Source organism: Labeo rohita, chromosome 24, assembly GCF_022985175.1.
Source record: "Labeo rohita strain BAU-BD-2019 chromosome 24, IGBB_LRoh.1.0, whole genome shotgun sequence".
NCBI lineage: Eukaryota > Metazoa > Chordata > Actinopteri > Cypriniformes > Cyprinidae > Labeo > Labeo rohita.
In genome coordinates, this window is record NC_066892.1 from 14567968 (window position 1) to 14580042 (window position 12075).

The window sequence follows — 12075 nt, forward strand, 5'->3', positions numbered from 1 at the left end:
GTTATGTAAATCCTCAGTGATGTTGCAGCATTGGCAGAGGCATGTAAGGGGTTTTTGGGTCCCGACTATTACAATTTTGGTCGGTTTGTTAGTATTTCAAGTTAATTATGTCGCTAATTTACTAATTCACTGTTTATGTTGTGTTTGCAGAGTGGAGATTTTCCCTGATGAAAGGAGTCGAGCGTTCAGCTCGAGTTCACTAGGGTCACTTCCGGATGATGACAGTAAACATGGGTAAGCTGTCCTCTCTCTCTCTCCTGTTCTCACACACAGGCTTCTTCCCCCTCACAGCGTACACACTTCCTGTAAACAGTTCCTCAGAGAACAGCAAAAAAAAAGAGAGACACAGCTACAGAAACATGTTTAAACATATTCCTAACTTGGCCCGTCTTGGGATCATTTGTTTTTAAAGCTCTGTTGTGAAAAAATGCCTCAGCAGTTCTCGCAGACGTTAAACATCAATACATAAACATCAAAAGAATATTTCTACATAAATTGCCTGCTTTTCTTTTTGAAAGTTAGTGCATTGCACCAGGGGACATGGTAAAAATTCAACATCTGCTTTAACCGTTGTAGTGAAATTATTGAAAGATTCCCCTGTGTGTTCATTTAATTGTAACATTGTGATAAAGGAAGCTAAGTAATATCATTTTCACCTTTAAAAAATGTGATTTTGTCTGGTAAATTGTTATAATTGGCAGTAGGGCTATCACTAACGATTATTTTGGTAATCAAGTAATTGGTCAATTATTCTGACGATTAATCGAGTAATTGGATAATTATAATTAGTTTTTTTGTAGTAATAAAAATAGACCTAAGTGAACAATAGCCTTTAAAATGACTTAAAATACTATAATAGCAATGAGGCAATAATAATTAGTTCAAATGAAATCTCAAAAGCAAGTAATCATATGGATTTTTTGAACAAAACTGTTAAAATTCATAATGTATTATAAATAATAAAGCTAATGTACATTACGCATTATAACAAATGACTGGGTGCCAATGGCCTGACGATTGTTTTTACAATTTACTATATACTATATCCACTTAATCTTTAATATTTGGTAGGGTTGTCAAAAGATTAATCGCGATTAATCGCATACAAAATAAAAGTTTGAGTTTGCCTAATATACACTACCGTTCAAAAGTTTGTAAAACAGAAAGTCAGTACATTTTTATTGTTTCTTTTTTTTTTTTTTTTTTAAGAAATTAATACTTTTATTCACCAAGGATGTATTAAGTTAATAATTAAAATTTTATTAAAAGTTAATAATAAATAATTAACATTGTTATAAAATATTTATATTTTGAATAAACACTGTACTTTTTAAACTTGTTATTCATGAAAGAATCCTGAAAAAAAAAAATCACAGGTTCCAAAAAATATTTGGCAGCACAACTGTTGATATTATCCAACATTGATCATTCTAATAATAAATCCGCATATTAGAATGATTTTTGAAGGATCATGTGACACTTAAGACTGGAGTAACAGCTGATAAAAATTCAGCTTTTCATCACAGGAATAAATTCTATTTTAAAGTATGTTAAAATAAAAAACATTATTTTATATTGTAAAAACATTTTGCCATATACTGTTTTTTTCTATATTTTTAATCAAATAAATGCAGCCTTGATGAGCATAAGAGACTTCTTTAAAGACTATTACAAGTCTTACTGACCCCAAACTTTTGAACGGCAGTGTATGTGCATGTACTGTGTGTAATTATTATGTATATATAAATGAAAACACATTCATGTATTTATTTAAGAAATATTTACAAGTATATGTATTTATTATAATTGTATATAATTTATATTATATATAAATACAAACATTTTGTACATAAAAACATATTTCTCTTAAATATATACATTAATGTGTGTGTATTTATATATACGTAATAATTGCACGCAGTACACACACATTTATTAGGCAAACTCAAACTTATTTTGCGTGCGATTAATTGTTTGACAGCCCTAATATTTGCCCATTTCTTTATGACAGAAATGCTACAGCCACTGTAATTTCTTGAATATGTGAGTATCAAAACGTGTAAACTCAGAGCAAGGGTTTGAGCTTTTGTTTTAAAATTCAGTTAAACAGTTAGCATATTTAGAAAGATAATGATGAATTCTCCTGTGTTTGCGCAGATTTATAGATAATTTACCATACAAATCTGATGAAATGGCACATATTGCATTCCCAGATGAACATTATAATAAACCCAAACTCATAGCAATCTGCAGAGATGAAGTTTGAGATGCTCCACACATGTAAATGATGTGTAGTTTGTGTGAAGCAGCATTTACTGTGAACAGAGCTGCTCTGAGACGCACGTATGTAACCTAAACGCATATATGGGCATATATTAAACCTGCATTGCATATATTTATTTAATTGAATCGTAGCGTTTGTGAATTCACAATAGCTTTATGCTTTATTATGATTTTTAAATGGGTTTAACATGTCATGCACCCTAGACAACGGTCTAATAATGCGTTTCATGGATTCTCGTCTGCGAAATGCGCCACTTCTTGACATGAGCAAAATGCAGTCAGGGATTTTTTTTAAAGGAGAAGTCCACTTCCAAAACAAAGTTCTCATATAATGTACTGACCCCACTGTCATCCAAGGGGTTCATGTCTTTCTTTCTTCAGTCATAAAGAAATTATGTTTTTTGAGGAAAAATTTTTAGATTGCTATGGTGCCCCGATTTTGAACTTCCAAAATGCAGTTTAAATGTGGCTTCAAACGATCCCAAATGTGATCCCAGCTGAGAAAGGGTCTTATCTAGCAAAACCATCGGTTATTTTCATAAAAATAATACAATTTCTATACTTTTTAATGTCAAACACTCGTCTTGCCTGACTCTGCCTGGACTGTTTTTGTTCCGGTTCGTGACAGTTAGGGTATGTCAACAAACTCCCATCTCATGTTCTCCCTCAACTTCAAAATCGCCCTATATTGCTGTTTTACCGTTGTTGTTAAGGGTGTTTGATCTTCTTTGCATGTTCACTTTGCAAAGACTGGGTTGGTACTTCAGCAGTGATGTAGGATGATTTTGAAATGATTTTTGAAGTTGAGGGAGAAAATACGACTGGAGTTTTTTGACATACCCTAACTGTCTTGAGCCAGAATACACAGAGTTCAATGAGAGCAAGGCAAGACGAGCGTTTGAGAATAAAAAGTATTTAAATTGTATTTTTTAAAATGAAAATAACTGATCGTTTCGCTAGATAAGACCCTTTTTTCTTGGCTGGAATCATTTACAACTGCATTTGGGATCGTTTGAAGCCGGGCACCATATCAGTCCATTATATGGAGAAAAATGCTGAAATGTTTTCCTCAAAAAACATAATTTCTTTATGACTGAAGAAAAAAAAGACATGAACATCTTGGATGACAATGGGGTGAGTACATTATATGTGAATCTTTGTTTTGGAAGTGGACTTCTCCTTTAAATCAAGTACTTGAATTGAATCGAGGAATCATTACAGGCCTAATGGGTAAATTAAAAACTACAGCACTGCATAGTCAAAGTTACCTGTGGTAGAAACTGACATGGTTATACTGACCTGGCAGAGCTAAAACTTACATCATCAAAGGTGATTGTGTCGCTTAGTTCCGCATAATTGACTCCAGAGCATTTTTAATACACTCTGCGTTATATATATAAATAAAAAGAGAAGCGCAACTAAATCCTGAGGAAATGTTGCATTGTTATTGTTGTTTTATGACAACACTGGCTATGGTGTCATTTATTATTGAGGATTTCATTCAGATGAAGTGTGGTTTGTTGTCAATGGCATAACAGTTCACGACAGCTTACTGCAAGCTTCTCACTGTGGTCACGTCACATTTCATAACACGTCTTTGTGATAAAAATTTCATACAAACTGTTTGCCAGGTTGTCACTGTGTGATTAATTTAAATGTACTCCTGTCATTTTAATACTTTTGACTTTGTGGCTGTTTTGACAGATGGCGGTCTCCAAAATGGACCCGGACAGCACAAGAACTCACAAGGTTTGTAATTTTTTTTAGTCTCGTTAATAATTACTACTGAAGATTGTGGATTCCAGGCGTCAATGTCAATGTCAAGTGTGCCGTGTCCTTGTCTACAATGGCCACAATAATGGATCATGGCACAGTTACCACAGCAAACACAAACACACCTCTGAAACTGTTACATCATCTGCATTATTCTCTTGTTGAACATTAACTCTGTGTGGCACAATAGGACACAACGGTACGAGGTGAGTCTCACAAAGCCTGTGAAAAAACGTGTGGTCATATTTCACCTCAAAATGAAAAAGAAATTATATTTTCATAAAGGAAATGAAGGATGTTTTGCATTGTGGCATCATTTTCATGTCAGCTAAGCACATTTCACCACCAATTCGTGTTGCTGTAATGTAAACAGGGCCCTGTGTAATCGTTTTTATGTTTTCCCAAATTCCTTTTTTTTTTCCAGTTTTAATTTTTATAGGCTCTGATGTAATGGTAAATTAAAAATATTAATCAAAAAGCTTGTCTAATTAATTGAAATAATGAAACGTACACAGTTTAACAGCAACTTTTTTTTAACAAATTTAACAATTTTACAGTGGTTTATTAAAAGGTGAACAAAAATGAAATTTTAAGGCCCTATGAAATACATTACATTTTTTGTTCTCAAATTCAGTGTTATTTTTTTTTGCTAAATGCTGTGTTTTACATAAATTTTCTATATTCCATTTTAATGGTTTAATTTCAATTTAACATGTCTAATTAATATATATATATATATATATATATATATAAAAATATATAAATATACACACATACAGTATACATTATTAAATATTTTCATATGTATTTACATTTAAATATATTTATATTAAACATATTTTTCTTGAATATATACATGCATGTGTGTGTGTTTATATATCCATAATAAATATACACATATATTATAAAATACACACATACATTATGTGAACAAAAACTTTTATTTTGGATGCGATTAATCAAGAAAAATCAGTTGACAGCACTAGTATATTTATTTAGTTATTTTTCCAAAAATACTGTGTTGTGTATTTACATTTTTCTGGAAAAAAAAATTTTTTGGTAAAAAATAATAAGAATTATAATAAAAAATAATGAGAATTACAGGCAAACGTAAACTGAAACATGTATACATATTATGGTAAAAATATTTTGTTTTTAAATTAAAAAATTAAAATCCTGTCATAATTTTTTCTTCCTCAATTTGTTACTAATTTGTATTAGTTTTTTTTTTTTTTTTTGGAATGTAGATGATATTTTGAAGAACGTCAGTAACCAAACAGTTGATGGACCCAATTGACTTCCATAGTAAGGAAAAAATTAGTGATGAAATTAATCGCGATTAGCTCTTAACACTTAACGTTGAAGTTTTAAATTTTATATTGCAATAATATATTGCAGTCTTTAAATGAATATAGAAACAACATAAAGACAGTATATTTTTAGTATTTATTAAATGTATTTTTTTATGACTGAAGGTGAGTATCACTATTACCAAGATTACTGATGTCTCTAGGAAATTGTTTTCCCCCCTAATATTGAACCATTAATTACAGCCATTCAACATTACAGTATAATTGGGAGCTATCAATTTTAACAGTCTTCACATAAACCTATTATTTACCTGTGCCCTTCAGCAAGTTCACTGTTGTTCTACTGAAGCTCCCTCACCACCCTTACAAATTAATTTTAAAATATTTTTAACACCGTTAAACAAACTACATTGGAAGTCAATGGCTACCAGCAACTGTTTGGTTATCCCTTTAACTGTCATGAAAATGATAGCACAATAAAATGAAAATGACCCTAAACCCAAAGAGTAAATTTTTCCTCTTTATTTTGGGCTGAAATACGGCCTAGCTTTAAGAGATTCCGCCTGCTTATTTGATTTTTGTTTCAATGCATTTGTACAAAACAGGCAGAGACACATGAGGTATTTTGGTAGTAGAGACGGAGAGCGTGTGTTGCTCTAATCTCGTTGAATGCTTTAGTGGTGATGTGTGGTACAGCGCTGGGGAAATCCCCTCTATGTCTTCACTAACTTCAGCTCTGATCACATCAGAGGCTTCTTCCAGCTCGCCCTGCCAGCAGAACATCAGTACAAGCACACGATCACGCAACAGCCCTGAGAAAACTTTTCCACATGCGGAGCTCTTGATTTATGGTGTCAAAGACAGAAGAAGTAACACTGCATTAAAGCCTGTCACTATCAATAAAAACAAAAGATTGTGAGCTTAAATTAAGTTTATATTTACAGTCTGAGGTTTAATACTTAATGGGAAAACTTGGTAAAGAGACCCCGACTGGATTTAGCATCTGTGGTCTGTGTACGTGCGTGTGTGTGTGTACATCAGTGGAAGGCTGGTTTGGGAATGAGTGATGTCATTGATTCGCACTTCTGGGTTTTGTTGTATTCCTGTATCAAATGTTTAGATAGATGTGTTTTTCTCTCACAGCTGGCTTCACATGACGTTTTTTTTTTTTTTTAGCTTACTTCCTTTAAACTTTGTGCTTTTGTTCCTTTTTATCTTCTTGTCATGATCATCTGTCATCATGTCAAGTCAGTGTTCTTTGAGAAATATAATGGAAACATTGTCACTCAACCAGGCTCAAGGATTTCCTTGACTGCCATAGTGTTATCGCAGTAAATCATCTTATCCACACATCAGTATGAAGTAATAGAGGGGCGACGATCCTCTTACAATTGCGTCATTCCCTCCGGAGCACCACTTTACACTGTTTACAGATGATACAAAAGCTCAGACCGCAAACACATAAGCGCTGACAGAGTTTTTGTGTCTCTTTTTATATTCTGTTACATTTTTATTTGAACAGATTCTATTCAGTTTAATCAAAACTCTTTAACTGTTTGGTTCTGTTACATTCTATTCAAGTACATGCTGTTCTAGATAACTGATATGATAAGATTCTGTCAATTTAGTGATGTCTGTTCTGTTTTATTTGATCAAATTCTATTTAGTTTGAATCTTCACTAAACGGAATAGAATTGAATGGAATAAAATATAATTTTTCTATTCTGTTTAGTAAAGATTCTGTTCAGTTAATTTACATTCTAATCAATTGCATTGTATTCAAGACAATTCTATTTAAATATTCTATTCAGTTCAGTAAAGATTCTGTTTGATAAATTCACATTATATTCAGTTACATTCTATTCAAGACAGCTGATTTGATAAGATTCTATTCAGTTTAGTAAAAATTCTGTTCACTAAATTTACATACTAGTCAATTAGATTCTATTTAAGACAATTCAGTTAAAAGATTCTATTCAGTTCATTAAAGATTCTTTTTAATAAATTCACATTATATTGTTACATTCTATTCAAGACAACTGATTTGATAAGATTCTATTTAGTTTAGTAAAAATTCTGTTCACTAAATTTACATACTAGTCAATTACATTCTATTTAAGACAATTCAGTTTAAAGATTCTATTCAGTTCATTAAATATTTTTTATATACATTTACATTATATTCAGTTACATTCTATTCAAGACAACTGATTTGATAAGATTCTGTTCAGTTTAGTAAAAATTCTGTTCACTAAATTTACATACTAGTCAATTACATTCTATTTAAGACAATTCAGTTTAAAGATTCTATTCAGTTCATTAAAGATTCTTTTTAATAAATTCACATTATATTCAATTACATTCTATTCAAGAAAATTCCATTTAAAGATTCTATTCAATTCATTAAATGTGCTTTTTGATAAATTCACATTCTATTCAAGTACATTCTATTCAAGACAACTGATTTGTTAAGATTCTCTTCAGTTTAGTAAAAATTCTGTTCACTAAATTTACATTCTAGTCAATTACATTCTATTTAAGACAATTCAGTTTAAAGATTCTGTTCAGTTCATTAAAGATTATTTTTTAATAAATTCACATTATTCATATTCAGTTGCATTCTATTCAAGACAGTTGATTTGATGAGATTCCATTCCGTTTAAAGACTGTTCTGTTTTATTTGGTTAAATTCAATGTAAATTCTATTCAGTTTAATAGGATTCTGTAAAATTAATTTACATTTTAGCCAGTTACATTCTATTCAGGACAATTCTATTTAAAGATTCTATTCAGTTCATTAAAAAATACTACTTGATAAATTCACTTTATATTCAGTTTAAGGCTGTTCTTTTTTATTTTATTGGATTCTATTCAGTTTAGTAAATATTCTATTCAGTTAATTTACATTCCAGTCAATTGTATTTAATTCAAGACAATTCTATTCAGTTCATTAAAGATTTAATCCATTTGCATTCTATTCAGTTACATTCTGTTCAAGTACATTCAAGACAATTAATTTGATAAGATTCTGTTTAGTTTAGTGAAGAGTATTCTGTTTTATTTAATTAGAGTCTATGAAATTTGATTAAAATTCCATTCCGTTTAGTAAATATTCTGTTCAATTAATTTACATTTTTGTCAATTACATTCTATTCAAGACAATTCTATTTAAAGATTTTATTCAATTCATTAAATGTTCTTTTTGATAAATTTACATTCTATTCAAGTACATTCTATTCAAGACAACTGATTTGATAAGATTCTATTTAGTTTAGTAAAGACTTGTTTTGTGTGATTAGGTTCTATGCAATTAAAATTCTATTCTGTTTAGTAAAGATTCTGTTTAGGTAATTCTAGTCAATTACATTCTATTCAAGACAATTCTGTTTAAAGATTCTGCTCAGTTCATTAAAGATTCTGTTTGATAAATTCACATTCTATTCAAATACATTCTATTTAAGTACATTCTTTTCAAGACAGATGATTTTTATAAGATTTCATTCAGTTTAGTAAAGACTTGTTTTATTTGGTTAGATTCTATGCAATTTAATTAAAATTCTATTCAGTTTAGTAAGATTCTGTTAAATTAATTTACATACTAGCTAATTACATTCTGTTCAAGATAATTCTGTTTAAAGATTCTATTCAGTTCATTAAAGATTCTATTTGATAAATTCTCTTTATATTCAGTTACATCCAAGACAGTTGATTTGATCAGATTCTATTCAGTTAAGTAAAGATTGTTCAATTAATTTACATTGTAATCAGTTACATTCTATTCAAGACATTTGTATTTAAAGATTCTATTCTGTTTAGTAAAGACTTCTGTATATTTGATGAGATTCTATGCAATTTAAAATTCTATTCTGTTTAATAAAGATTCTGTTTAATTAATTTCTTGTCAATTACATTCTAATTAAGACAATTCTATTTAAAGATTCTAATCGGTTCATTAAAGATTCAATTTGATAAATTCACATTATATTCAGTTACATTATATTCAAGCAATTCTGTTCAAAACTGTTGATTTGATAAGATTCTACTCAGTTTAATAAAGACTGTTCTGTTTTATTTTATTAGATTCTATGCTATTTAATTAAAATTCTTTTCTGTTTAGTGAAGATTCTGTTCCTTTATTTTAAATTCTAGTCAAATACATTGCATTCAAGACAATTCTATTTAAAGATTCTGTTCAGTTCATTAAAGATTCCATTTGATAAATTCACATTATTTTCCGTTACATTTTATTCAAGCACTTTCTTTTCAACAGCTGATTTGATCAAATTATATTCAGTTTAGTAAAGACTTTTCTATTTTAGTTTATTAGATTCTATGCATTTTATGTAAAAATCTATTCAGCTTTTAAAAATTTGCTAAGATTGTATTCATTCTACTGTTCTGTTTTATTTGCTTGGATTCTATGCTGTTTAATTAAGATTCTATTTATTTTGGTTATCTTCTATTCAGATTACATTTTCTTATTTTCTATTCTGTTAGATTAATTTAATTAAGTTATTAACCACAAAAGCACAGTCTGAAATCCCCAGATAATCTAGGATTATGTTTTCTGGGTCAGATTTAAACATAGGTTAACAATTTAAAGAAAAAGCCCATACTATTCTATTCTATTCTGGTCTAGTCTAATCTACTCAAGTGTTTTCTATTTGATTTGATTAATTAAGGACTAATAATTAACCCAGCATAATGTATATTCAGTGTGACACATGAATCAAGATAATCCAAGGATTATGTTATCTAGGGTTAAGAATGACCGTAAATTAACAATCTAATTTGGTTTTAATTTAGGTACATCCTGTTCTATTCTATGCGATCCTTTTGCATATACAGCCTGAAACTGACATTGTCAATGCTGCGTTATGTAGTTTGTGTATAGCTTCTCATTTCTCCTGCAAAGGGCAGATGGTAGACTCACCAGATCTGAAGCTCACAGCAGATGGAGGTGTTCTGCATTCTTGTTATATTTGTTCCATTAAATTATAAAATAAAATCCTAGCTCAGTGATTAATAAACCATAACATAATGGCACAAATTACCTTACCTCAACTCCACTATGTGTTTAAGCTTTCTCTTTTAAGTGACTTGCATCATACTCTAAAAATAGTCCACATGCAAAAGAGTGGCCAGACTCTTAGAAAGACATCTGGCCAATTTTTTTTTTTTTTGTACCAGCAGGTGTGGCTGAGCAAAGTCAGAGCGGCTAGCTTATCACTCTTCCGTGTGCTGAATGAAGTGAGCATACCATTGTGAATACGCCGCTGAGGGTTTGACATTTACGCGTGACTTGGTGTTTCTAACCTCAGTGTGAAATGCACGGCAGATATTGACTGAGGACGCTTCTGTAGGTGTTCAGCAGGTGGAAAAGGTGAAGGTAGTGCTCTGTCATGACTAACAGGGGTCGGCAGAGGTGCCACAGTGGCTCTTTGGGTTCAGTTGTGAAATGAATGGGGCAGATTCACTAAGAATTAATTACGCCTCCTGAATGTGCCATTGTTTGTTATATGTTATCTAATGTAGTTAACCTAATGTTAACAAATAGAACTATTAAGTGTCAGCCTAAGTTGGATTGTGGGTGTTTAGTAGATAAAACATTGCGCTTTGCACTGAAACGCTGCATGCAAAAGTTGCACGACTGTTTGGTGAATTCCCCCCTCGGTGTTTCAAGATCAATAGCTTCTGAAGAAGTATTTTTCTGAGGTTGTTTTGCAGAAACTGAAGCACTTTACTGTGGCAGTATTAAAATAGAAATGAGGTCAGATGGAGAAAGAAAGTGTGTGTGTTGTGAACCCGTTCTGAACCCTGTCTAATGGTGGATGCCACTGTGGAAGAACAGCTGCGTAGTGAGACTTGCACTGGTGTCAGAATCAAAGATCGCCCCCAGACTCCATCTGCCTCAACAGCGTCGCCTCTGCCTCGCCCAGCACTCATCTGCCCCCCAATGCCCCTCTGCCTCCCCTGGGATGCAATAAAACCTCTCAAATACACCACTGTCGTTAGCTGCACATGACCCACCCTTACTGCTTGAAATCTGGTCCAGCACCAGACAGTAATAATGTTGTTAGCTGGTTTAATGGAATAGTTTGGCCAGACATAAAAATTGTTCTGCACTAAAAATGAATGGCTCTGAAAATGATAAAAATGGACCATTGAAGTATCATACAAGTGGTCCAAAGAACTTGAGCTGTTTTTCTGTCCGCTTATCACTCGAAACTTTCATATTAGTTCATAAGATTAAGTCATATGGACTATTTTTTAATATTTTAGGTGTTTTTTTGTCATCTTTAGGGGTTCAAGCACGTAACGCTGAAACCCTATTGTAATTGTTAGAATGCTCATGGATCAGTGATCTCAATGTAAAACTAATCGTGCAGACCTAATGGTAAGTCGTAGAGACTTGAAACTTGGAGGGATGGTAGCACTCACACCGCCTACAATGTGACCAATTCTCGCCCCAAACTGCCTGACGGGGGCGCTACAATTAACAAAAGTATGCTCATGGTGGACAAAACGCATCTCTTAGATTCGATCAGGAACCTGGTGAAATTTTCAGTTATTTCGCATTTTTTGAAAAACCTGCTTTTGTGAATTAGTCCTAGATTTTTTGCCTGATTGAAACCAAACCAGTGCAGAAAGATTCTCTGGAGAGTGAATCTCAATAATTATCCAAAAACGTTGAACTTTTGACTCACTG

General features: G+C 31.6%; 1 protein-coding gene across 1 annotated transcript in view; it reads left to right on the plus strand.

The window, feature by feature from the left end:
- The window catches only part of map3k22 (mitogen-activated protein kinase kinase kinase 22), an 83651-nt gene that overhangs the window by 18794 nt on the left and 52782 nt on the right, over positions 1-12075 (plus strand). Inside the window, exons 2-3 of the mRNA XM_051097639.1 lie at positions 151-234; positions 3988-4032. Of these exons, the coding sequence (XP_050953596.1) occupies positions 216-234; positions 3988-4032 (64 nt within the window). The 5' untranslated portion in view covers positions 151-215. The remainder of the gene's footprint in view (positions 1-150; positions 235-3987; positions 4033-12075) is intronic.